The 24,902-nt window shown below is 46.4% G+C and overlaps 11 protein-coding genes across 11 annotated transcripts; 7 read left to right on the forward strand and 4 right to left on the reverse strand.

The window, feature by feature from the left end:
* Positions 1 to 55: 55 nt before the first annotated feature.
* On the forward strand, positions 56 to 2,746 carry JR316_0003786 (putative acyltransferase; the record flags this gene model as incomplete). Its single annotated transcript, XM_047889556.1, has 8 exons — positions 56 to 223; positions 277 to 403; positions 455 to 844; positions 902 to 1,215; positions 1,276 to 1,624; positions 1,682 to 1,928; positions 1,983 to 2,127; positions 2,183 to 2,746. 8 exons carry the CDS (start codon positions 56 to 58, stop codon positions 2,744 to 2,746), a joined length of 2,304 nt encoding a protein of 767 aa, XP_047751930.1.
* Positions 2,747 to 2,870: 124 nt separating this feature from the next.
* JR316_0003787 (Methionine aminopeptidase 1) lies at positions 2,871 to 4,843 on the reverse strand (the record flags this gene model as incomplete). Its single annotated transcript, XM_047889557.1, has 13 exons — positions 2,871 to 2,916; positions 2,964 to 3,067; positions 3,121 to 3,138; positions 3,195 to 3,333; positions 3,425 to 3,572; positions 3,628 to 3,648; positions 3,719 to 3,792; positions 3,899 to 4,050; positions 4,134 to 4,222; positions 4,285 to 4,407; positions 4,478 to 4,535; positions 4,680 to 4,732; positions 4,801 to 4,843. The coding sequence occupies 13 exons, from the start codon at positions 4,841 to 4,843 to the stop codon at positions 2,871 to 2,873; spliced, it is 1,068 nt and encodes a 355-aa protein (XP_047751931.1).
* A 674-nt stretch (positions 4,844 to 5,517) lies between these two features.
* JR316_0003788 (uncharacterized protein) lies at positions 5,518 to 6,132 on the reverse strand (the record flags this gene model as incomplete). The annotated part of the gene is made up of 1 exon (XM_047889558.1): positions 5,518 to 6,132. The coding sequence occupies one exon, from the start codon at positions 6,130 to 6,132 to the stop codon at positions 5,518 to 5,520; it is 615 nt and encodes a 204-aa protein (XP_047751932.1).
* Positions 6,133 to 6,490: 358 nt separating this feature from the next.
* On the forward strand, positions 6,491 to 7,946 carry JR316_0003789 (Translation initiation factor eIF-2B subunit alpha; the record flags this gene model as incomplete). Its single annotated transcript, XM_047889559.1, has 9 exons — positions 6,491 to 6,544; positions 6,591 to 6,648; positions 6,700 to 6,839; positions 6,895 to 7,014; positions 7,070 to 7,142; positions 7,195 to 7,228; positions 7,282 to 7,494; positions 7,555 to 7,791; positions 7,856 to 7,946. 9 exons carry the CDS (start codon positions 6,491 to 6,493, stop codon positions 7,944 to 7,946), a joined length of 1,020 nt encoding a protein of 339 aa, XP_047751933.1.
* A 3,220-nt stretch (positions 7,947 to 11,166) lies between these two features.
* Positions 11,167 to 12,278, forward strand: JR316_0003790 (Cyclin pch1; the record flags this gene model as incomplete). The annotated part of the gene is made up of 6 exons (XM_047889560.1): positions 11,167 to 11,187; positions 11,242 to 11,373; positions 11,425 to 11,594; positions 11,646 to 11,884; positions 11,940 to 12,016; positions 12,072 to 12,278. The coding sequence occupies 6 exons, from the start codon at positions 11,167 to 11,169 to the stop codon at positions 12,276 to 12,278; spliced, it is 846 nt and encodes a 281-aa protein (XP_047751934.1).
* A 76-nt stretch (positions 12,279 to 12,354) lies between these two features.
* JR316_0003791 (uncharacterized protein) lies at positions 12,355 to 14,079 on the reverse strand (the record flags this gene model as incomplete). Its single annotated transcript, XM_047889561.1, has 8 exons — positions 12,355 to 12,635; positions 12,692 to 12,797; positions 12,872 to 12,996; positions 13,049 to 13,133; positions 13,191 to 13,259; positions 13,319 to 13,517; positions 13,639 to 13,777; positions 13,842 to 14,079. 8 exons carry the CDS (start codon positions 14,077 to 14,079, stop codon positions 12,355 to 12,357), a joined length of 1,242 nt encoding a protein of 413 aa, XP_047751935.1.
* A 495-nt stretch (positions 14,080 to 14,574) lies between these two features.
* On the forward strand, positions 14,575 to 16,000 carry JR316_0003792 (E3 ubiquitin-protein ligase RMND5A; the record flags this gene model as incomplete). The annotated part of the gene is made up of 6 exons (XM_047889562.1): positions 14,575 to 14,832; positions 14,883 to 15,014; positions 15,076 to 15,176; positions 15,237 to 15,678; positions 15,731 to 15,885; positions 15,934 to 16,000. 6 exons carry the CDS (start codon positions 14,575 to 14,577, stop codon positions 15,998 to 16,000), a joined length of 1,155 nt encoding a protein of 384 aa, XP_047751936.1.
* Positions 16,001 to 16,723: 723 nt separating this feature from the next.
* On the forward strand, positions 16,724 to 19,443 carry JR316_0003793 (TBC1 domain family member 5; the record flags this gene model as incomplete). Its single annotated transcript, XM_047889563.1, has 9 exons — positions 16,724 to 16,758; positions 16,818 to 16,947; positions 17,012 to 17,245; positions 17,298 to 17,365; positions 17,421 to 17,524; positions 17,582 to 17,978; positions 18,071 to 18,177; positions 18,228 to 18,658; positions 18,715 to 19,443. 9 exons carry the CDS (start codon positions 16,724 to 16,726, stop codon positions 19,441 to 19,443), a joined length of 2,235 nt encoding a protein of 744 aa, XP_047751937.1.
* A 195-nt stretch (positions 19,444 to 19,638) lies between these two features.
* On the forward strand, positions 19,639 to 22,102 carry JR316_0003794 (succinate dehydrogenase flavoprotein subunit; the record flags this gene model as incomplete). Its single annotated transcript, XM_047889564.1, has 11 exons — positions 19,639 to 19,752; positions 19,805 to 19,860; positions 19,918 to 20,053; positions 20,112 to 20,153; positions 20,207 to 20,284; positions 20,333 to 21,104; positions 21,157 to 21,430; positions 21,490 to 21,570; positions 21,625 to 21,723; positions 21,776 to 21,893; positions 21,953 to 22,102. 11 exons carry the CDS (start codon positions 19,639 to 19,641, stop codon positions 22,100 to 22,102), a joined length of 1,920 nt encoding a protein of 639 aa, XP_047751938.1.
* Positions 22,103 to 22,355: 253 nt separating this feature from the next.
* Positions 22,356 to 23,411, reverse strand: JR316_0003795 (RWD domain-containing protein 1; the record flags this gene model as incomplete). Its single annotated transcript, XM_047889565.1, has 7 exons — positions 22,356 to 22,504; positions 22,558 to 22,732; positions 22,790 to 22,924; positions 22,984 to 23,114; positions 23,178 to 23,243; positions 23,301 to 23,334; positions 23,382 to 23,411. 7 exons carry the CDS (start codon positions 23,409 to 23,411, stop codon positions 22,356 to 22,358), a joined length of 720 nt encoding a protein of 239 aa, XP_047751939.1.
* Positions 23,412 to 23,586: 175 nt separating this feature from the next.
* On the forward strand, positions 23,587 to 24,205 carry JR316_0003796 (uncharacterized protein; the record flags this gene model as incomplete). Its single annotated transcript, XM_047889566.1, has 3 exons — positions 23,587 to 23,851; positions 23,914 to 24,089; positions 24,155 to 24,205. 3 exons carry the CDS (start codon positions 23,587 to 23,589, stop codon positions 24,203 to 24,205), a joined length of 492 nt encoding a protein of 163 aa, XP_047751940.1.
* Positions 24,206 to 24,902: the final 697 nt, after the last annotated feature.

The raw sequence follows: 24,902 nt of genomic DNA on the forward strand, positions 1-24,902 counted from the left end.
CTTTAACTTCCAGACATTTAATAATTCTTCCCCTCTTACTTCTCTATTTTCAACTATGGCGAAGGAACCCCTTACGAAAGAGCAGGCCTTGGGCTATGATGCCGCAATGGTCTTCTGGAGGGTTATCACCCAGATATTCTTTCGCGAAGTTCGGCCTCGCGGTGCTTTCAATATCCCAAGGGACGGCCCTGTCATATTTGTTGGTGCACCACACAATAACCAGGTACGTCGTCAAACTCTGGCGGGTGCTTCAGGATGCTGAAACCATGAGTTTAGTTTCTAGATCCGGTACTCCTCAGTCTGGAGGTCTACAAGGAAACCAACCGTCATGTGCAATTTCTTACCGCAGCGAAAAGTATGCAGAGAAAATGGGTCGGTTTTTTCTCGAGAATGATGGAGAGTAGTAAGTGTATATTTGCTATCTCATTGTTAGGTGTATTTATGTCTTGTCCAGTTCCTGTTTCCCGTGCAGCAGATTCTGCTTCCCCGGGCACTGGACGTGTACTCCTATCTTCTGAAGATCCGTGCCTGATCATCGGTGAAGGCACTAAATTCCTTAGTGAATTTACTCCCCGCATGCAAATATTGCTCCCTAAATCTGTCAACTCTGCAATTGCTGAAGTCAGTGAAGTCATTTCCGACACACAACTACGCGTAAAAAAGGAGTTTGGTGGTGAAAGTGGCAAAGGCACAGCGCGAATTCGGGAGAAGCTCGCCGAATTACAAGGGGAAGGTATCATCGGCCTGGAATACAAGAAATTGCCGTTCGTAGACCAGCAGGACATGTATCGACACGTTTATCAATGTCTTCAAGGAGGTGGAAGCATTGGTATTTTCCCTGAAGGTAACTTTTATAATTGCACCTTGATCACTATTCACCAATAACGCATTGAATCTTTAGGTGGCAGTCACGACCGCACCGACTTGCTCCCGCTCAAAGCTGGAGTTTCTATCATGGCTCTGGGAGCCATGGCAAACGACCCAAATGTCCAAGTTAAGATTGTCCCTGTTGGCTTGTCATATTTCCATGCCCATCGATTCCGGTCACGAGCTGTAGTGGAATTTGGTTCGGCTTTAGATGTTCCTACGGAATATGTGGAAATGTTTAAGCAAGGCGGCACCCAGAAGAGGGAGGCCGTGTCAAAGTTCCTTGATCTTATCTACAACGGCCTGAAGACAGTCACTATTAGGGCGCCAGATTATGACACACTAATGGTACGTCATAATTTTTCTAACAAAAATTGGTTTCACGGACCACTTTGGGGCATTGTATAGCTCATCCAGGCAGTTAGACGATTGTACAAAACACCCGGTCAACATCTGACTTTAGGACAAGTAGTAGAACTAAACCGGAGACTTCTGGAAGGTTATGTACATTTCAAAGATGAACCTCGAGTACAGAAATTGCGAGAAGACGTCTTGAAGTACAATCGCCTGGTTCGCGATCTCGGCCTTCGAGACCACCAGGTCCCTCGGGCGCAGAAAGCCAGCTGGAAGACCTTAGGGTTGCTTACATACCGCTTTTGCCTTCTCCTCATCTGGACTATCCTTGCTCTTCCCGGGACGATTTTGAATGGCCCTATCCTTATTTTGGCGTCTATTATCTCACGTCGGAAAGCAAAAGGTGCATAATGCGAATAAGTGAAATCTCACATTGCGGATTATTGACATTTTTTTTCAGAGGCCCTTGCTGGTTCTGTCGTCAAAATTGCAGGTCGTGACGTGTTGGCCACATGGAAAATCCTGATTGCCCTGGGGGTTACCCCCGTTTTGTATGCTCTGTATGCGCTCATGGCTACAATTATTGCGATCCGTGCCAAAGCACCGCTCAAGTGGAAAATTTTGACTCCTGTCCTGGTCATTGTTGCCCTTCCATTCATGAACTACGCCGCCTTAAAGTTCGGTGAAGCCGGCATGGATGTTCTCAAGTTTGTCATTTTCTTAAAAATATCGCAAAATATGTGGCTAACTTGTGGATCTAGATCACTACCTCCCCTTATTGTCGCCCTGATACCAGGGCAACAACGCTCACTGGATAAATTGAAAGCCATGCGTATAGACCTGTCAAATAAAGTTGCCTCTCTTATCAACGATTTTGGACCCAAGTTGTATGATGACTTTGATCAGGTTTGTCTCAAAACGCGGTGTCGTGGATGAGAATTAATTGACAAATTTCGTCTAGGCACGCATACTCGTCCCCTCGGCAGCAGCACCTCCATCCACAGGCGTTCCGGGACTCTGGAGACGAAAGAGCAGCACTGGTGCAGTTGATGCTCAAGGTCTCGGTCTCACACACCCTATGACTTGGATCGATGAACGCCTCTTCGGTTGGAGTCGGAGCGCGAGACGCGGAACTAGCGCCTGGGGAGGACATGTGGACGATCTCAGCAGAATCAACACACCTGATGATTCAGACGAAGAAGATACTGGCGATTATGACAATGTCGTGGGTGTACTGGGGACAGATGACCAACATTTGGCAGCTGTGTACAAGTCACGCAGTCGACAAAGCTCATTCGCTGATCTTCAACGGCTGAGAATGGCACCAATGACGGCGCAAAAACCAACCCAAAGGGCAGGAGATGAAGATCCTGAGGCAGCTTCTCGACTAACACATCGCACGAGAAGAGCATCCCTCTCAGATGGTGTTGCTGTGACCCGTATTGCCGCGGTTGTCCGCAAAGAGCCGTTTGAGGAGGCTACACAAGATTTGAATGCGGAGATTTCTCATTCGAAAGAGAATTAGGCATTCACTAGTCCACCAGGCCCAACGGTCCAGGACGTAGGACGTAATATTTACATATATTCTCTCTTATGTCTGTCATGGGGTTGATAGCGGACATGACATTGGGACACGAACAATTGCATACTCAGCTGCGACGATTTGTGAGTATTTCGTGGCCAGTTTCGGTAATTCTAGCTCAAAAATTAGTATGAGTTGAATAAATGGAGAAATGACGTACAATATAGTGTCCTCAAATTGAGCGCTGCGCTTTCCGTCGAGGGTAGTTGCTGTCCAATTGTCGGGCCAGTGGACATCACCCCAGTTGGTGCCCAAGTTGAGCATCTATTACTGCCGTTAGCATCATCGTTGAAATGAATAAAAAGCACAAATCGTACAGGTTCTATTGTGAAGACCTGATAACAAAACGTCAGATTTAAATAGGAATTTGAGGAGAATGCCTTGAGCCTACCATTCCATGCTTCATGGTCCCAACAGCTTTGTTTTTGGCATAGTGCGGTATGTTTGGAGCGGTGTGGAACAAGTCGTTGATACCATGGCCGGTGTACGTACGGACGACCGCGCAACCATTCGCGCGTGCTATTGGCTCACTAGGAAAACGGAACAAAAATAGAAAGAGCCATTCCGTGTCCATGTTTAGGTTGTGTGTCGAGAGATACGAGTGTAGAAAATAACTCTTACATTACTTTACCCAAGTCTCGGAACAGAGCTCCTGGTTTGCAGATCTTGATAGCTTCATCCAGACTCTCACGTGTAGTGCGAATTAATCGTTTCGAGTCTTCGTCTATTTCTCCGACTGGATATGTCTCGTTGAGATCACCGTGATAACCTATCAAAGTGTAAGACAATTATTTGCCTCATGATCGGATGAACTTTATGCTGACCTTCGAAATACACCGAGACATCTACAAGAAAAAACGTTGAGCACGTCATTGTGTGTGCACTCCTACGTAGGAGGAAAAAAATAAACCGAACCTATATTTATGATATCTCCTTCTCTCAATTTCCGCTGATCGGGTATTCCATGGCAAATGGCCTCGTTTATGGATCTACAAAAGGATGGGTGGGCAGGATAGCGCAAATGAGATATTCGGACACGAGAAAAGAAAGCATGGCGACGTGTCAAACGGAGGAGGGGAAAAAGTTTATACGTACGTACAGACCGATTTGGGGAAGTTCCGGTATCCGAGAGGAGAAGGATACGCGTTCCTTTCAATGGTGGCGTTATGTACGATTTCGTCTATCTCGTCAGTGGTGACGCCGGGGCGAATATGTGATGCCGCTATATCGAGGACCTCGCGTGTGAGCTGTATAGGTGACCCCGTGAGTACTTAAAGCTGGCCATGGTCCTTTTGTAGAGGTTGGAAAAGAAAAGAAAAAGATCGCTCACCCGGCAGACGGTGCGCATTTTCTCTTGTTCTTCCAGGCTGAGTATCCTAGGCGGCTGACCTGCACGAGCGATCTCCGAAAGCGGCCTCCCTGGATGCGTTGATGAGATGGCATATAGAGGCGTATTCGGTTCGAGACAAGGGCAAACATACCGTCGGCGTCGACATAATCGGGCCTTGGGATATGCGCCGGCACCTGACGCTTGGGCGACAGCGGGTAGACCGGACGAAGCGTTCCAGTGAACGCATAATTCACAAACGGGTTGTAGGTGCCATCTGTATATGAAATTAAACGATATGTCTCGCGCTTGGGAAGCTGAAAGGATAACACAAGGTTAAAGCCTACCTGAGGCTAAATTAGCGCCGCCTGTCTTGGCTAGATCGTGAATGATTTTGTGGGTTTTCTGACATGACGTGGTTTCAGTGGATACAATTTAAAATTTTCTTGCAGCTAGGTTGATCGCTCTAAATACTAACCCCTGCGCGTTTGGTTACCCATCAGATGGCCATTCTTCAGGTACATTATATTAGCAAATAAATGAGCTCACATCCAGCTTTGAAACACTCTTGTCCGCAATAAAAAGAGCCCCGAATTCCCAGTCTAAAATTGCGGGAGCGGGACGAGCGCATGCTTAGTGTACGATCCAGTCAAGAGAGAGTATGACTGACTTGTTGCACGTAGGGCATTCAAGACGCGAGGGCGGGTTCCCATTTGGGCAAGTTTTGCTTTGGCATGGAGTGGAGGCCATTGGGAAATGAAAGAGGATGAAAGGGAGATGATGTATATCCAAGCGGACTGTGTTTTTGTCCAAGAAGAGGGCGGCTGCAGCGACCAGTGATAAATGATATGTTTACCGATCACATCGGTAGTAAACAAAGGGACAATGTAACACAATGAAGTCCATTTTTGTATCATGTCATTGGACAAGAAAAATAGGATTTTGGGTTCGAGTTTGAAAAAACTGTGGACAGGAAGGTGGCATGTACGGATAAAAATATGTCTATGGTGAGGATTACGGGGGAAGCGGCGGTATTAGAAGAAACTAGGTATTAAGAGTCGTAGTTTTTTGAGGAGGCGGGCAAAGTATATATATACACATATTGAAGAAAGTGAATGATGCATGGTTGAACAGACAAAAAATAAAAATATATGCAAGGATGAAAGGCAAAAAAATGGCGACCAAAAAGAAGAAAAAGAGGACAGCAATAAAAAGAGTCTAGAGTTGATTGGTTACAGGCGTGAGGGAATGCAGGAGTCGAAAGCGCATAGCAAAGCAATTAGGGAAGGGTAGGTATATGTAGATGAATATCATTGGCGCGCTCGGCGGTATGGCGTCGGGAGGAAAAATATGAATAATGGTTGGATGGTGGGTCGCGAAGAAACTATTAGCCGACGACTTCGAGCTTGTAGGAAGCATGGGTGTCGGTGCAAGCTCTACGCAAGGCGCGGAAATGGTCTGGACCAAAAATGTCAACGAGAGAAGCTTCGTTGGCGGTAATCCACTGAATAGGGGGCAGACCACGAGTGGTGCGGAAAATGCCCTGGTCGAGACGCTCTTCGAAAGAGATGGTGACGACGCCAGTAAGCAGACACTGGATGAGATAGAGCATGTCATTGACAGGCGGACATATTTTTCTGACGTTCTCGAAAATGTCGCTGTGGAAAACCATTTGCCACTGTATGCGACGCTCTGGAGAAAAAAAGCTACTGGCATGCACGGGCAGCTGGAGTTTTAAATTTGGGCCAGCGGGGAGATTGACTGAAGAGCGCCAAATGGAGGAAGTCTCGAGAGAGAAAAGCATCCTGGCGTCCTGGGAGGGCGCCTCTGTCCAGTGGTGGTCGCGGATCAGCTGAAGCTTGAGAGCGTGCAGCCAACGATGGGCGCGTGCATAGGTCGAGCCAAGGGCGTCTGCGGTGGTGAGGGGGATGCGGGTGCGCTGAGCCCACTCATTCATGTTGGCGACGCTGCTGGAGAAGACCACTTGAGCCCTGGCCTGCATGGTGGTGGGGAAGAGGAGGAGGGACGGAACGGAATGGATGGATGGATGGATAGACTAGAAGAAAAGAAGAAGCATAACAGTTTCGGGCAGGTTTTTGTAGAGTGACCCTGGCGGGATAAGAAAATAAAAGAAATATTAAAAGGGAACAAGTAGGCCGTCGGGCGAAAATACACGTGTATTCGCCCCGACCACTCACTGGATCAGCATCAAGACCCCAGAAACAACTTGGCTCTCGTGCAGAGCTGCCTCTTCCCAGACCAGCCCACAGACACTCTGCTGCTCCTGCTCTGCCCCTATCCGCTATTTATCCCTCACCACTTTCCAGGTCACATGTCTCTCTTCCTCCTCCCCTACCACCATGCCCCCCTTTGACATACATGCCGCCTTCCACCGCATCCTCGCCGACGCCCAGGTCTGCTCGTTCTCTCCTCCATCGCTCCCCATTCACCTCTCCGTAGATATCCGCTCCCCTCGCTGCCATCTTTGCTCTCACTGAGCTCATCCAAAACTCTGATGGTAAGTAATCCAATTCCCTCACCAATCTCATATCTCATCTCTCCCATCTAGCCGGAACCATGTTCGAGCTCGTCAAGGCCCTCAACGACGGTGCAGAGGCCCTCACCCGCCAGGCTACAAATCCAATCAGCATAAACGCCGGTTGCGAGCTTTTCATCGCGTTTGTCACCCTCTTTCCCCATGATTCGGCCGTATGTTCCTCTTCCTTTTCCCTCTTTCGTCCTACCAACTCTCCTCCGCCTCTAGAATTTCACCGATCTTAAAAAAGAGCTCATCCGCCAGGGTCAGAACTATGCTGCAGAGGCTCTTACCTACCGCAAAAAAATCGCAGAGCTCGCTTTCGGTTTCATCAAGGACGGCTCGGTCGTAGGTTCCCTTTGCGTTCATTCAGGCTATATCACGTACTTTTCACACACACAAGATTCTCACCCATTCTTACTCTCGGGTCGTCATGCAAACTCTCCTCTTGGCTCATAAACGAAAACGCATCTCAGGTGCCTTTCTCAATCTATCCTTCGGCGGAGAAATTTTCTAATCTCTATCCAGTCTTCGTCACAGAAGCTCGTCCTCGAGGTCTGGGGTATGTGAATCATTATCTTGCTTGACCAGCGAACCTTAATTGTCAAATCACAGCATTAAGACTGCCGAAGAGCTCACAGCCGCGGGTGTACCGAGCACTGTTATACTGGATTCCGCAGTCGCATATGTCATGGACAAGGTAGACTTTGTCCTCGTTGGCTCGGAGGCTGTTGTCGAATCAGGTGGTCTTGTGAATGCCGTTGGCAGCAATCAAATCGCTATCATCGCTAGAGCAGCCAACAAACCCTTCTACGCCCTTGCTGAAAGGTATTTTTATTTCAACCAGATCCTATCGATCAAATCAATGATACATGCTCTTTTTATCAGCTACAAATTCCATCGCCTTTTTCCGCTATCACAATACGATCTACCTAGTCATAATTCAAAAATCCTTTCATTTCCCCGTCCTCTCCCAGTCAATCTCCCTTCTACAATAAACTCCTTAACTAAACAGCCCTCCTCCGACTCTTCCACCTCTGATAGCAGCCATCCGGATCCCATTTCTCCTCCAAGAATAACCCAGGAGCAAATTTCCGAAAACAATCCCGATGTGGACTATACTAGGTCTGTCCTACTCGCTACGTCCACCTTCCGAATTTATATCTCTAATGTTCCGAACGACAATTAGACCTGATCTAATTTCTCTTGTGTTTTCGGATGTGGGAAGTTTAACGCCGGAGGGCGTTAGCCAATACCTCGTCGGCATGTTTGCAGGATGATGTCAGGATACAACTGTGTAGAAAAATGACATATTCACATCAAGTTCATCCATTAAGGCTATTCCTACACATCGTCATGGCAGATCTGACGATGGATTGGCGCGATAAGCCGATAATCTATTATACTAACTCAGTCTTTGGCTTCTAAATGCAGGCGACTGACGAGTCCTCGTAGATCGAAATCCCAGGATGGTCTCAAAGACAGCAATTCACAGTCGCCATTACGGAACGGTCGGTGCTAATTCTATCCCCTCTCAATCCAGTCGACATGTTTGCGACAGGATGCGCACCACCAGATGTCGCTTGCGAGAAAATCCGTCTCTGTCTTTCACAGTGACGACGTTTTCTTTCTCTCTTTGTGGCCCTTTTTGTCTCCAACTTTCACATGCCAGTCATAACCTTTTCACCACCACCCCATCTTTGTGGGGTAATGAAGGGTTTTTTTGTGCTCTAGAGCACTCTAGGTATCTGGGAAAGTTAAAACGACTACCGGTGCCATATATGTCTTTGGATTTTAACTATAGGGTTTCGCGAGATCGAACCAATAACATAACTGATTCAGCGAATAATGTACGTCCGGCGAGTTCCAGCGGTAGCCGCATGTTGTAGCACAACGGTAGCTGTTTCCTTGCTCAATCCAAATCATCAAATGAAACTTTGCCTCCCCTTCACGCTCAACGGACCGAATCAGCGTTCAATCAATGACATGCCTCACGCCCAGCCAGATGGGTATTGCTTCTCAGTGGTCTCCAAAACATATAAAAAGCCAGGTTTTTTGGCTTGTAACTTCAAGATAGAAACCCAGTTTTTATCACGTCCACACTTCTTCTGTTATTAATCCCTCTCGCAGTTTATCACATATAGAATCAGAGATGTGTCGTTGGCGCCAGTATGCTGGCAATTCTGCTTTCTTAGCCAAAGCTCTTATGTTCCTTTGATAGAATTCAAGACACTTATGCTCACTGCGGTCATATGTATCGGCTGGTAGGATGATCTCCCCTCTTTACACTTCCCGCCCTAGAGTGCTCTGACCATATTCATTTCCTCCTAGCCCGACGAAATGGTTCTTGGTGTCCCTTGGCTTTTTGTGAAAGACCGTTCTGATACGAACCTCCTTCTACAGGTTTATTGTCCGGAAAAGGATTGTAAATTCAGCCCATTTCATCCTCCTGACTGTGGCCCGAATTGCACGACGACGTGTTGGCAATAGTAAGTTTTTACCTTTGTCAATGACATTTTGCCTTCTTTAGTGAATCATATTAAAACTTGTTAGCCGACGTTTCCCAGAACAAATCGGTATGTAATTCCGCTCTTTATTGTGATGTCCGTTCTATAGGCGCTAATAGCATAGCTTTTATTTAGAGCGTAGACTCGACAGGTTATGCCCTTCGTGCCAACGTGCAGAAAACGAGCGACTGGCCGCAATAGCTGCCCAGTCGAAAGGTTATGGCGGTCAGGTCTACAAGAAGTACTGAACCACCACCACGATTCCTTCCGCCAGAAGACTGTCAAACCAAACCCATAATCTGATAATAGTGTCTCCAATTTTACTCACATGTACCAAATAATCAATCTAATAGTTAAAGAATGGCATCTTAGCCAGCCCTTTTGAACCTGATTCTCACGGGGGCGATATACGATGCTTGCTCGTGAAATAAAATGAGCAAAAATGACACCTCTTGGAATTAATTATCCCCATGTGCCGTGAAGATCCAAGGTCATATGGATGTTATCGCGAGCCTTTTTTCTCTTTCGGACTCTGATGAGAAACGATAGGGCGTTCCGCGGCAAACTTCCGGAATACTGCAGAACGTTTACACGCTTGTGAGGAAAAAGGTCTGCAAGTCCACCCACTCCCTTCGAAGACGGTCTCACTGTGGTGGGGAATAGAGATACGAGACTCGTCAGGGTCATGCGGACGTGCCACGCACCGTCGGGAAGAACCAAGAGACCTAGGGAAGGGACTCGCAACCCAGCTGTTCCAAACTAATCTTTCGAAGTGCGAAAACCCACCACGATGACAGCCAGAGGCTCCGGGTACACTAGTGGCTCCGCCTCGGAGCTGTGCCCTGCCTATATGGTCAAAGGCACCGTAGCTTTTTTCCAGCCAGATCTGATTTACTGATAAATAGCCACAAGTTTCTGAAAAAATAATAACATATATGCCACAACGTGGAAGTGGAGGGTCTTCCAGCCGGAAGTTACCTATTGGTAGAGAGCTGCCATTGATTTCTCCGCCAGATGTATGTAGGTCGGAAGCTTCGGATCATAGTCACCCACATTCCTGAGGGGTTGATAAAGGGACACAATAGGTCTAGTCTTTCAAATGAAAGGCGAGAGAAAGCGAGGCAGCATTTGGCAATTCAGAACGGAGAATCATTTTTTAATTCCTAGGTAGGCAGTTGCGGCCCAGTAAATATGTTTCCCCGGTCCTTTACAACAAAGGAAGCAATCCGATAACTGTATCATAAAAACTTAGCACTATCGGCTCAGCTCTCGGAGCTGAACACATTAAAAGCCATGCTGAGGTGGGGGTTATTTTCGGAGAGCTTGGAACAGCAAAAGTGCTTGACATTTCGATTAAAGATGCCATTGGACACTTCTTTTGCGCAAGAAATCATGCCACGACGCATTTCCAAGTCAGCGAAATATAAAATCAAAGTCAGCAAGCGACGTGGTCGTTAATACGGGAAGATGTGAAAAAGTACATACGCGAGATCACAACTGTGTCTATTTCTGGAGGTAATTATAGTGGTTTGCGATCAATTTACGTAATCCATCATTCAGGGACGGTTGAAGCTCATTCGAGGCTCGCTCGACCAACGTTCTACGCGTCAACAGCCTTTGCACTTGCTTTTCGAATTCTATCGCTGCCTAACGAAAACAGCCCTTCTATCTTTTTCTTTTTAACCAATGTCATAGAGCAACCAAGTCATTCGCATATCATCTACATGATGGAAACAGACGCAAGCGTGCCTTCGCAATGGCTTTTCTCCATCGATGCCTTAAATGGCACGCCCTCAAGTTGCAGTTTAGAGAAAGAAATGTATGATAGAGCACGAGGCGTGGAATTTCTGTTCCGTCTCGGCTCGTCTCTCGCCCTGTGAGTAACACTACCGCCGCATGGCTAAAGCAATGCACTCAACAGCCCCTGCGTAGCCCCACTTCAGCGATGTGCACTGCGGCAACTTGGTTTCATCGGTTTTACATGCGCTATTCCATGGAAGATTTCCATCGTCAGGTATGTGGTCATCGTCATCTTAACCAAATTACCTCTGATGTGACTCGACGATAGGACGTAGCTGCTTCATGTATATTCTTGTCGACCAAAACCGAGGAATGTGGTCGCAAACTCCGAGACGTTGCCAGAGTTTACCAGGCCAAGGTGCAAAATGCTGACATCGCAACAATTCCAACCGAAAGCAAGGTATTTGTTATCCCGAAGGTTTAATTGATCGTATTTCAATGCCTGCTTTAGGAAGTTGATCAATGCCAGGCGGCGATCCTGCTGACTGAAGAAGTATTGCTTGAGGCTCTTTGCTTTGATTTTATTGTAGAAAGTCCCCACGCGGAGCTTTTGGATCTATTCGAGACCCTAGAGAGTGACTTGGAGGTACAGGAATATGCATGGAGCCTAGCACACGATTCGTGAGTACACTGATTTTGACGTGCACACAATTGATCCTAACTTCCTATCAGTTATAGAACGCCCCTCTGCATTTTGTACCCTCCTAGAGTCATCGCCTTCGCATGCTACATACTTTCACAGAGAATTATAGACGGGCCTAATTCCCCTTCCCTCGATGCCCGAGTTTCTGCGACCGCTCCGTCCACTTCATTGCCAACTCCTCCGTCACACAAACCACCGTCTCCGGATGCGTCTAGGGCAGCTATCGACTATTACAATCTAAGCGAATCCGAACTTCGTTCAATTTCAGGTATTCCATAATCAGTCTATAATATGAAAAAAAATTCACGTCATTCCCTTCACAGAAGCCATTGGGATCCTTCTTGAATTCTATTCTGTGCAAGATCAAGTGTCATACCCTTATATTTCTTCTATAATCGAAGTGGGTCCAGAATCCCCATTAGCCTGGATATTCTTTTGTTGAAACCCTTCAATAGATACCACCACCGGTTCAGCGGAACCCGCGACCCCGACTTTTTGTTCCACCGTCTCAACTAAACGCTATAAACAATCAAAATGACCAACAATCACAGTCAATCTCTCAAGACGGGTTGGGAAGGACGCCTAGCTCGTCGCATGGTGGTAATACTCCGTTGACGCTGCCCTCTGAGGACGCACAAACCCCAATACCACAAAATGAGTAAACATTTAGCTTTATTGTAATTCTTGTATTACCTAGGAGTATGATAGTCCATTACACGTTCAGTTCAGTTGTATATATCATGTCGATATCATCCATTCACCACGAGGGGCTCCTGGCACAAACATCTCATGTTCGGCCCATTCCGCATCGAGGTCAACAGGGCAATCCAAATCATCTTGGTCGAGCTTTCGATACTTTGGGTTCATACAAGAAGACATCCACTCGACAATATCTGGCCTTTTCATGTCTATGTTGTTTTTGGCAGGGAGTCCAAGTGAGTTTCCACCTTCTGTTATGGCGACTTCCTCTTCCCATTGTTCAATAATGTAATCTGATGTAATTGCTTGCGTTCCTGGTTCTGTCAAAATAAAAACCATTCGGTGAGTTTTCTATGGAGTCAAACACACTACGAACCATCGTCTCTCCCAGGCCAGTATGATTCGGATCTTGCTCTCCCAGCGGAAAATGGCTTATCTGAATCTATTTCAAAAGCCAGACTTTCGGTGATGGGTTCATAAACCTATATGTTTTCAGTGAACATTCAAGGTGATGATCACTCAGGGTGTGATGAACAGCATGCATTTAATAACCCACCCTAGGCAGCACTTTTGTGTCCGGTGCTTTCATTGCAGTTGCCATCCAGTATGTCAGCCATTCGAGCAGTGTTGGCGATCGGTTTTTGTAATGAAAAACGGACGAAATAAATGCTACGCCTCCACCTGTGGCAAATATTTAATCCAGTTCAACTCGAGATATATACGGATTGCTTACCTTCAGTAAACTGTCCTACTGCCCAATGAGTGTAGGTCGTTAAGAAGAACCACATGGCATCTTCAACCCGACACGCATCCCATAGCTAAATGTATGCTGAAAGTAAGCATTGAGTAATATGATCATCACTTTCATGACTGACCGTCGCCCATAATTTAAACTTGCCAGAAAAGGGAGCATTGGGCCTAGGGCCTTTCATGAAGCTAGGAAACTACAAGGCTTTAATAACCTTGTCCCGCTGCCATAGGATGTAAGCAGTTGGAGACTTACCGATTTGCAATTGACAAACTCTTCAAAATCGCCTGGGCTGAGCACATAGGGCGTCTGGTACGCTATGACAATTGGGGATGGTGTATTCGGGATATAAATCCTCGGTTTATTAAAAGGTCCCTTCTTCCAAACTTGATATCGAAATAACGGGCTCCTTGTGTCGCCTTCGCAGAGTTCCCAATCAATAGAATCAGGTAGGCTGAAATGTATAACCCGACATAAAGTGATCAGCGGAAGCGCTAACCATGATTCCATCCTAATCAATCGCATTGTGACTGTTTAAAAATTTTTCCCGACATGAATGTGAATAATATCCTCACTGAGAGATATCGCTCATCCTCTGCGAAAAGAATCGTTCGGATAATTTGTCTGGCAGTATGTAACGGATATTCTCTATCTTCTTCTTTGTCTCTTCTAGTTTCGATTTCGGTAGTTTACCGGGGATGTTTTCATTTAGCCCTGCATGTAAAATCGTTATGGTGGATGTCAGTAGCGCGGAGAACAACAAGAAGCAGTTGCCTACAAGAAAGTATATTCTCCTTGCTTTGAAAGATAAAACGAATGCACTCCAATGTCCGGTAGTCCTCAGGCTGCACCCGTAGCGCTTGGTTTTGGTGAGATTTACTTTTGGTGGTTACTGGTGGAAGATTGATCAAATCGTAATGGGCACATGTCGGAGGGTCGGGAAGAGTGAAGCTTCTTAGGTATTTGCGCATACTCTGTACCCCATGCGTCTCAAAATCTTGTGCGGTCCGGCCCATATGTGTTTTGTGGACGTGTTATAAGTTTTGAATGGAGTAGCGAAGTACAGAGTGGAAGGAATGGTAGTGGAATGAGCTGGTCATTGTTGCCATTGATAGGTTCAATTAATATATAGGATATCTTGTAAGGCGCACAGTCACGCTTAATACCATCGATACAGAAAAACAAGGTTGTAGCGTAAGAACAAGAGGAACCCTAAAAATACAAGTAGACAACATACTCCACTTTAGGCAACTACTACATTTGGTTTCAAGCCGGCCGGAGGACCGGCCATTGATACCGACCCTGCCGTTCACTTTGACAAGGGGTTTCCCCGGCAATGCACTCCGAATCCGTAACACTTGGAAGGAGACTCGGACGCGTACACGCTTTCCAACTGATTTCATTGTTTCCTTTGATACGCTAACTCACCTTGGCCTCCGGAAGCCACTTGTTCTATAATATTCTGTCTTCTCCCAGGTATCTCTAGTTTGCGGAAACCTGAACATATCGTTATGGATGGACTGTTGAAAGAACTGACCAAATTGGAGAAGTTGACGACAGTGAACGGCAAAGGAATTTCGATAATTCAATCCCTAGACACTCTACTTCAATCGCTCAAAGAAGCACGAGAAGGATTTCTGAAAGGAACATGCTCCGAAGAAGATTTGAGACGTCTAGCTCAGCTTGTCGAGGCGAAGAAGAAAGAGGTTGATGACAGACAGAAGGATATTTACTCAGTCTTATCTCGCCTCGGGAAAGCTTTGGACAAGGTACGGGCAACATTGAGCAAACCAATTCCATGATTTATTCCTTGCTCTAGAAATTCACGGCAACGCTGCCCACATATTCCGATTTGTTTGCCTCCTCGGCTTCTGTTATGGCCATTGAAAGAACGATTGCTTTACACCTTCTCAGAACTGGTCAGTTCGACGTCGCAGAGACCTTCCTCCAGGTACTTTTAATATATATATATATATAGTCACTCTTTCATATTCGTACCCATTACTTTGTAGGAATCTGAAATCGACATATCGAAAGACTTACGAAATCAGTTCGTCGAGCTGCACCAGATTCTTAGGCATCTTAGGGGCCATGATATAGGACCAGCTTTAAGGTTTGTTCTATCTACCTACTACAATAAATTTTATAATAACTGGGAGCGTCCACTCCCTAGATGGGCCAAGAAAAATCAATCATTTCTTCGCTCTCGTAACTCTCCCTTGGAATTCTATTTGCATCGCTCGCAGTATATCAGACTTCTCTTATCAACTCACCCTCCAGATCCTATTGCAGCAGTCCAGTATGCACGGGATAACTTCCGCCCTTTCTACAATGACCACGAAACAGAATTTCGGCGCCTGATGGCATGCACCGCCTTTTTACCTTTGCATGTCCTTCAAAATTCGACGTATAGGGATCTTGCTGATCCTACAATTCACTTTGACCTCGAACCTTTGTTTGCCAAAGAATATTGTGCCAGCCTTGGTATGAGTCGACAAGTTCCGCTCAGAGTCGTAGGCGATATTGGTGGGGGAGGTGCATTGGCACGGATTGAGAAAGGTCGGAAGGTCATGGGTGATAGGAAGAACGACTGGAATCAAATGGAGGAATTGCCAGTATGTCTCAATATTATTCTCTAAGAAAGCTGCTCAGTACAATTATTCACAGATTGAAATTCCCCTTGCTTCTGACAATCGCTATCATTCAATATTCGCTTGTCTGGTTTCAAAAGAGCAATCCACGGAAGCCAATCCGCCTATGATGATGACCTGTGGGCATGTAATTTCAAAGGACAGTCTGCAGAAACTAAACAAATCCGGAGGGTGAGTCTTTACCTAACATGTTTTTGCGCTTTCTAAAGTGATTCATAGACGTTCAAAATGCCCTTACTGTCCAGTGGAAACTATGCAGGGAGCTGCCCAGCGCTTGTACCTCTGATATGGTGTTTGATGGCACAACGTAACTCAAGCTGATTCACATAGGGTGTCTATTGGCTACGTCTATTGACCACTTCTGGAATCATCCAACTCAATTCAAGACAACAGCGGCCCTTTCTCACAATGTTTTTGATTCTACGCGACTCGGAGGGCAATGACTATCATCTGGTTATCTGCTGCACTCATCTCTTCTCGGTGTCTTCGGCTGTTTAGATTCAATGCAAACTCAGTGATACCAGAATTAGGGTCAAAGATTGGGTTCTGTCTTTCGCCTTGCGCCACATATATGCCGTAACGGTCGTGGTTGTTGCCAAAGTATCCCTTGACTTTTTCCCCCCTATATTCATTGTCCACTCCACTCATTTCGAGCTACTTCATCTGAGTACATGAATTGGATCTGAGTACAGATATATCAGTATTTGTATGCTGCTTTAGAAATCGTTAGAGCGCTTTTTATCGCCATTTTTGCGCCTTTGGGTTCAATGTAATTATGTAGTAAAATATATCAAGTTTCGAAGAAGTTGAACGTTCCGACGATGGTGTTTGTATGAGGCAATTTAACCAAACAAGTTCTCGGTTTACAGCTCCTTTAAGCGATCATAATTAGATCATAGCTATTTAGTAACCTTCTCCTCCTGCACAACAACACTCAGAGAGTTTCCCCCAGTCACCAAGCTCAAATCGGACATTTACCTTACATGTTTTGAATCAATATATTTAAGAGATGGAGAATGGACAACCGCGTCTGGAGTTACTTCAGTCAGTTTACTTCAATTTTTTACCGTAAGGTCATAAGCGTGGTAATACAGAAGCTTCAGGAAATTATACGATCACCTCTTTTCTTCTGGAACTACTCTTTCTAAGTGCAAGGATGCCACTATAGCAGAGAAACTGTACCCTGGACCGACAAGTTCTATCACTGTCGCTGGGAGGAGCCTGGCATGGAAGGTCTTTATCGATGTTTGAGTGAATGTTCTCTGCTCACACAAGCTGATTATTCTATCTTTCATAGTTGTTTTTAGCTAAGGAAGAACCTTTGCAAGCATCTCAAACACCGCGTTCATCCAATCTATTGGCTTCTTTACGGGAATCGCGCAAGGCGTATTCTACTTTACTCGAAGAGAAATCTCGAGCACCGGATGCTGTTCAATTACATTCCAAAGGAGACAACGTACATAATGCCAAACCAAGCGCTGGAAGTTCTAGAAGTCTCGACTTGGTCAATCCTTTAAGTCTACATAATGAAGTGCGCCGTCTCTCTTTCTTTGTTTTGCGATAATACGGAACAATTTCCCCAGAACCCCTGGAACGAGTGGTTTGCAGGCGTTGAGCTGCGGAAGGTAATCAGTCAAGATGTTGAGCGGACGTAAGTAAGGAGTGTATTTCTGCTTTAAGGATGATCTCTGAACGCAGTTATGAAGCTTTCCGGACATCCCATTTTTCCGAGAAGTTGACGTTCAAGGAGAGCTCACTAACATACTGTTCTTGTACTCAGTCATGAACCCTTCCATAGGATATCGCCAGGGTAAGCGTCATGTCTTCGACTGAGTGAGGCTATTTGGTATTAAACTGAATTTTGTAGGAATGCATGAACTACTAGCGCCTTTGTATTATGCCGTTCATTTTGATGGCATTGTCGATGATGAAATACAGGACAGGAACTATAAAGATCTGATGGATTTATGTTCTGCGCATTATATTGCTGCAGACTCTTGGGCGCTCTTTAACTCGGTAATGAAAGGAGTTTCCCAGTGGTACGAATGGCGAGAACCGAACGATTCAGAAGGATCAGCGCGGAACCCTCTCACACCTTTCCCCAACCATGTTATCATCCCTAATGGCCAGAACGGGATCAGACCATACGTTGCGCCCATTGTTCAGGCTTGTAACCATATACAATCGACTCTTCTTCAAGCATGCGATCCTGTTCTATGGCAAAGTATGCAAAAGGCTGGGATTGAACCACAAATATATGGAATGTGAGTAGAATAATTTCTAGGATGTTACGATCTAGTGGTTGAACATCGCTAAACAGCCGCTGGTTGAGACTTCTCTTTACCCGTGAGTTTAGTATGGCCGATGCATTAACACTATGGGATTGCCTTTTTGCCTGCGACGCAACACTGGAATTAGCGCAATGGGTGTGCGTCGCAATGCTTATCAGAATCCGCAATGACTGTAAGTTTATACATTGGCATTTAATACTGCTTATTTCACACTTGCAACAGTGATTCCTGGCGATTATTCTGGACAGTTAACGACGTTGTTGCGTTATCCAACTCCTTCATCTTCTGACAAGGTTTCAGGTGCTCCTCACCATGCCATTCTTCTTCTCCGACAAGCGCTGGCTTTGCAAATGTCCCCTAATCCTTCCACTGGGTCATCCATAGTAATGGAGAACAAGGCGTTGTTGAATATACCAATCGAGGTCCCTGCGATCCCTGATATTCCACCTAGACGACCCAAGAACGCCCGCCCGCCGCCTGCAACTATTTCGTCAGGGTCGGCATCTCTAGAGGGAAACACCACTCGGAATCACTCGAGGCAGACGTCCACTGGGGCAGTGGGTATATCAGAAATGTTTACTCGTGGTCTTGTCGAAAGGGGTGAGAGTTTGGGCATTAATAAAACCTTCATGAACGCAGTCACAGAAATAAGGGTATGCCAGTGCGCAACACGATGTTTTATTACGGCTGAATATATATTATTTTATAGCGTAACATACCCGAATTAGCTGCATCGCTTGGTGTAAGGACCCCAAACCAACAACTGTCTGCATTTCCTTTGGTAGACGAACGCCCTGTGGAGGAGAGACCGCCCTGGGAACCCCGGACACGCTTTGAGATGGAGCGAGATATCAGCCAAATTCAGGCGAGGGATAAAATTCTGGGAGAGTCTTTGGCTTGGATTGTCGATGCTCTTCTTCAAGACGAATCTGATGCACAAGAGCCAGAACGAGTCAAGAAACAGAAACAGGAAGCACTGGAGTCTCTTTCCTATGTGCGGGATGCACTTATGACGAATGATATGTCATTAGACGACGACAGATTAATCGGCGGGGAAGAAAAAGAGAGGAGAAGGGTAAAAACGCAGAAAGCAAATGAAGAACTGCAGGCAGCAAGTGCAGCCGCGATCGTTTCTCCGCCAGCTCGAGTGCCTGTAATCGATTCGCATTTGGGCCATTCGAATGCTTATCGAGCTAGACCACGATCTCCAGAAAGTCAAACTCAGCCTACGCCACCAATAAAGGAGGTTGGACAGAGAGCACCCTGGAACTACACGCGGTCGAGTTTCTCAGCCAGCATACCTGCGGTGCCTGCAGCGGTGATGCCACGGCGACCACCTCCGACATCGACAAGCCTGAGACGAGAGAACCAGAAGTCGCGCGATCTAACGCCGGCCAAGACAGAGGGGTACCAGGATCCTCTAGGGGCGATACGGTGAATTGTAGTAGTGAATATGTTTCTGTATAGTACATAGTATGTAGAATAAGGAAAGACCGGATATTGTGAACGGGAAGCCGGAGAATAAATCACGAGGACATGATTGGCCGGGCGGGCTCGCGGTTTTCGTTGGCGATCGGAGGAGGAAATCACTCACGCGCTCTAAGAACAGACCAAATCCTCCTTCTGTACCACCATGTTCTCAAAGGCCCTTCCTAGGGCTGTTGCTCGCTCTACACGCTCCTTCCATGCTTCCTCGTCTGTCGCAAAGGTCGTAGCTACCAATCCTGTAAAGGCGGAGGAGGTCAAGGTAACCATCTAGCAATCTCCAGCTTTCCCCGCGTTTCTGACCGGAATCTCAGTCTTGGGCTTCCGGGAAGTACCCTCTCATCGAACACGAATTCGACGCAGTCGTAGTGTCAGTCTTTTCCTTCTAGTCCCCGTCCGGTTTCTCTCTTCTTATCCCGAATCCCAGAGGCGCCGGTGGTGCCGGTCTTCGTGCTGCTTTTGGTCTCGCTGAGGCGGGTTTCAAAACCGCTTGCATTACCAAACTCTTCCCAACTAGAAGTCATACTGTTGCCGCTCAAGGTGGTATCAATGCTGCTCTAGGAGTGAGTGATCTACCATATTTTTTTGCCGAAAGTTCGCTAAAGCAAACTCCTAAATCAGAACATGACCGAGGATGATTGGCGTTGGCACATGTATGATACTGTATGTACTTTCCTCTGCTTCATCTGAAGTTCGTTCGTCGACCACTTTAATAGGTCAAGGGGTCCGATTGGCTCGGTGACCAAGATGCCATCCACTATATGTGCAGGGAGGCCCCGAATACAGTTATTGAGGTAAACATATCTTCACCATACATGAGCAAATCCTGATGTTTTGTTAAGCTTGAACACTACGGTGTTCCATTCTCGCGCACAAAGGAGGGCAAGATTTACCAACGTGCTTTCGGTGGTCAGTCTCTTAAGTATGGCAAAGGAGGTCAAGCCTATCGTTGTGCTGCTGCTGCTGATCGTACCGGTCACGCCATTCTCCACACTTTATATGGTCAATCTCTCCGACACAACACCAACTTTTTCATCGAATACTTTGCCCTTGATTTGATCATGGAGGACGGAGAGTGTGTTGGTGTAATCGCCCTCAACATGGAAGATGGTACCCTTCACCGTTTCCGTGCTCACAAGACCGTTCTTGCCACTGGTGGTTATGGACGAGCCTACTTCAGTTGCACAAGTGCTCATACTTGCTCCGGGGATGGCAACGCCATGGTCGTACGTGCTGGTCTGCCTCTTCAAGATCTGGAGTTCGTCCAGTTCCACCCTACCGGTATTTATGGTGCTGGATGCCTCATCACTGAGGGTTCTCGTGGAGAGGGAGGCTATTTGCTCAATTCTGAGGGTGAACGCTTCATGGAGCGTTATGCTCCCACTGCCAAGGATCTTGCTTCTCGAGATGTAGTCTCCCGTTCGATGACCATTGAAATTCGTGAGGGCCGTGGTGTTGGTCCTGAGAAGGATCACATCTACCTCCAGTTAAGCCATCTGCCTCCTGAAGTCCTCCACGAGCGTCTCCCTGGTATCTCAGAGACAGCTGCTATCTTCTCTGGTGTTGATGTCACAAAAGAGCCCATCCCCGTCTTGCCCACTGTCCACTACAACAGTACGTCTTTTCATAACACACCATGCAAACTTGATTCTCATTCATAATACAGTGGGTGGTATTCCTACCAAGTTTACTGGTGAAGTTATCACCATCGACGAACAAGGAAACGATAAAGTTGTTCCCGGTCTCTACGCTGCTGGTGAAGCCGCCTGCGTGTCCGTCCATGGTGCCAACCGTCTCGGTGCAAACTCTCTTTTGGATATCGTCGTCTTCGGTCGTGCTGTTGCTCACCACATTCGCGATACTTTGACTCCTGGACTTCCTCACAAGTCCATTCCCGAGGAGGCCGGTCTCCAGAGCGTCGAATTCTTGGACAAGATCAGGTTAATATTTTTCCAACATACATATTTCAAGAGCAATATATTGACCAATTGCAACACAGAAACGCCAACGGTTCTGAACCCACTGCTAAGATCCGCCTCGCCATGCAAAAGGCCATGCAGTCTGATGCTGCTGTCTTTAGGTATAATGCTTCGTCTTCTACATGAGAGTAATAAATTTCTTATGCACTCTCTAGAACTCAGCAATCCCTTGATGAAGGTGTTGAGAAGATGCGCGCTATCTACAAGAGCTACGACAATGTTGGTATCAAGGACAGGAGCATGATTTGGAACTCGTACGTGAACTTATTGAAATAAGTTATAGCATCTGACTCGAGCACTCGTTAGTGATCTCGTCGAGACTCTTGAGCTCCGCAACATTCTCCAGTGTGCCATCCAGACCATCACCTCTGCCGCTGCCCGTAAGGAATCTCGTGGTGCTCACGCCCGTGAGGACTACCCTGACGTAAGCCATTCACGTTAACACATCGTTATCTCATGAACTCACCTAATTATCTTGCGCAGCGTGATGACGAAAACTGGATGAAGCACACTCTTTCTTTCCAACGCGACCCTAACAGCCCAGATGTTGAGCTCAAGTACCGCAATGTCATTGCCAACACCCTCGATGAAGCCGAGTGCAAGCCCGTTCCTCCTTTCAAGCGTGTGTACTAATTAACTACATACACTTTATTGTTTTCATGGGGATGGCTATGGGATTGCTCTATGGATGATGAGGTTGTAATCAAAACTAATCACTGGGACAGTGTAGCTGGATCACCAGTGCCACATACGTCAAATTAATTACATAGATGTTGTCATTAGTATTAAATCTCAGAAAGCCAAAAACAATCAAAACTGTGACCAGATATGTTCCAACATCATCTTCCATTCAAAGCACCAAACTCATAAGCCTTTTATATTGTCATCAATCACTATCACTGAACGTAAGCGCCTCATCTTGCTCCTCGTCTTCATCCTTGGTCCTCTCATATTGACTGACATCCACGGAAACCGCCCCCTCCTCCACAAGGGTTTCATCCTCCACAATTTTGTTGCGTTCAAAGAGTTGGCGACCTAGGTTGTTTATAGTACCTTGGATAAAGAGGACGTAATACCAATGATCTTACCTGACAATCTTGTGCTGGCTCTTTTCCACTCTTCACGTTCTTTAGGTGTAAGATTCTTGAGCCTCTCTTCCTCTTCTTGAGCCTTTTTAAGAGCGATTTCTTTGTCGAAAGCCGCCTTCCAGGCTTTGAAGGACTCTATCGTCACCGGCGTACCTCGAGTACGCTTTTCTTCTTCCTAAATTTTATCTTAATCATGGGTCATAAGGATTATGATGACTGCAAAGTGACGTACCTCAAGGAGTAATCGCTCTTTCTCTCGCTCTCGTTTATTCTCTTCTTCGATCTTGAAACGAACGAGTTCTGATAGCTGTTCTCGAAGTTGGGATACCAGAGTAAAGGTCATCGCCATCCCCAAATTATCCTCTCCCTAACAATCTTAATAAAGTGCACCTCACCAAACAAGAAAGGGCGCAGGATATGACTTACTACTTTTTTCAAATCCGCCAACAGCTTGTCGACGTCGTTGTCGTCGATTTTTGGATCTTCATGTTTTAAAGATAGTTCGGGCAATTCATCGGGATAGGTATCGGTGTAATGAACACACAGTGTTACTTGAACTGCGCGGAACGAGAACTCATAGATTAATCGAGGTGCTTGTATCTCGATTATTCATAACTTGCCATTATCAGCACCGTCCGGGATATCATCAGCCTCCGCTTCGATTTCTACGTCACGTTCGGATATTCCTTCATATACAAGAGCTTCAGCTGTTTGTCAAGCTGGATCTTGAAGAGGATACAGACTCTGGAGCTCGGTGGGGTAGATTGCTTCTAGAACCTGCAAAATTATGAGTGACTGTTCTGCAAAAGCTAACTGAGACACACTTCGAATTCCTCGAGGAGGGCGTCAGACATTTTTGACGGTCATGTAAGGTCGGAAGAAAACCAAGATTCATTATCTTATCCAGTAGTTGCCGCTTATTGCACTTTTCTCCAGTAAGTACCCGGATCATGTGATCGAGCTTTCGTCGTCGGGAGTTCGAAATTGGCTCTTCTAGTTAAGCCATATCGCCTTCAAGGTATCTGAGCAATGCAAAGATTGCTTCAGCGCCTCCCATATTCTTCTCTGCGACTCGTACAAACGACGAAGACGCTTTTCAGACCGTGTCCCAACACTCTCAAATTTTCCTCAGATAACAATGCGCGCTTCATAACGTCTCCTTCGCACCCTGCCGCTGGTGTGTTGGTAGAAACAACCACCAACACAAAGGGCTCGACGCCGGAGGGTAGATGGAAAGAACGGGCAAAAGACGCGCTCCATGCTTTAAACAGTCCTCCTCATGACGAATATACAGGTAACGATTCCTCATTCATCCGCGTCTTCCGCCCCACGAATTAATATCGGGTGATTAAACAGGTCGAAGTGTTCCTGCAACTGGCAAAAATCTTTCCGCGACCTTCAGAAGGTTAGACCAAATCTTGATACGCAACAATGTCCGACAAGAACTACGAATGGGTGAGAGACATGAGAAAAAGGGTGTCAAGCGCCGGAGGTTGAAGAGCCAGAGGTGGCATAATTGGTTTGCCAACGAGGTCCGTATTTCCTCACTGTATTCTTTTTCGCACCTTGAATTCTCGTATTCTTGACCATATACTAGGTGCGACAAAAGGTTCAGCTGGTAAATAAAATCCGGAAGCGTGGGGCATAGAATTTTGTACCCATGCCGTTCAAACGACTGTGGTCATTAAGCAGGTGTTGACTGCGCTTATAACCCTGGCCCGTCATCTTCAAGCTCCGGGATGTATGAAGTCGCAGGTTCCGCCCCAGATCATAAACTACGTTCTGTTAATAGGTCAAATGACAGCCTCTTTTCTCCGCATCTTTATCGCATGGTTAGGCAAATGCTTAAATGTCCCAAACGAAAGCTACTTTCAATCTTTATAAAAGTCGCTTGGGAGGATCTTGAAAGCGCCAGATTCTCGGCCCAAAAGCCTATTCACCGAGCACGATCACAGGCAACAGAATTAAAGAATCCAACGCACGCTGATTATTATGTTTTCAGGTGGAATAGGCCAGGGCTAGCTCCCCTTCCAGTGATGAAAGTCTCCAACTTCTCGCTCTCCGCAAGTGTACAAGCAAAGGCAGAAATAGACTAAATTCTAGGGACCGAGTTTCAAGGAAAGCTTGATACCAAGAATGGGGCTTCCGCTCCAGATCGGGAGATTCCGAATGCCTCACGACAGTATGTGTGCCCAACTTCCAGAACGAGGCATCATGCAGGTTTTATTTGCCTTCCTTGCGTTTAAATTCGAGCTACTAACCATGACGCTGACGATCACTTCTACCCTTCTGCTCCTCCCGTCCAATCTCACCCACCTATCTCGCAATGTGCCATAACGTCCGTC

Source organism: Psilocybe cubensis, chromosome 3 (assembly GCF_017499595.1).
Source record: "Psilocybe cubensis strain MGC-MH-2018 chromosome 3, whole genome shotgun sequence".
Lineage (NCBI taxonomy): Eukaryota > Fungi > Basidiomycota > Agaricomycetes > Agaricales > Agrocybaceae > Psilocybe > Psilocybe cubensis.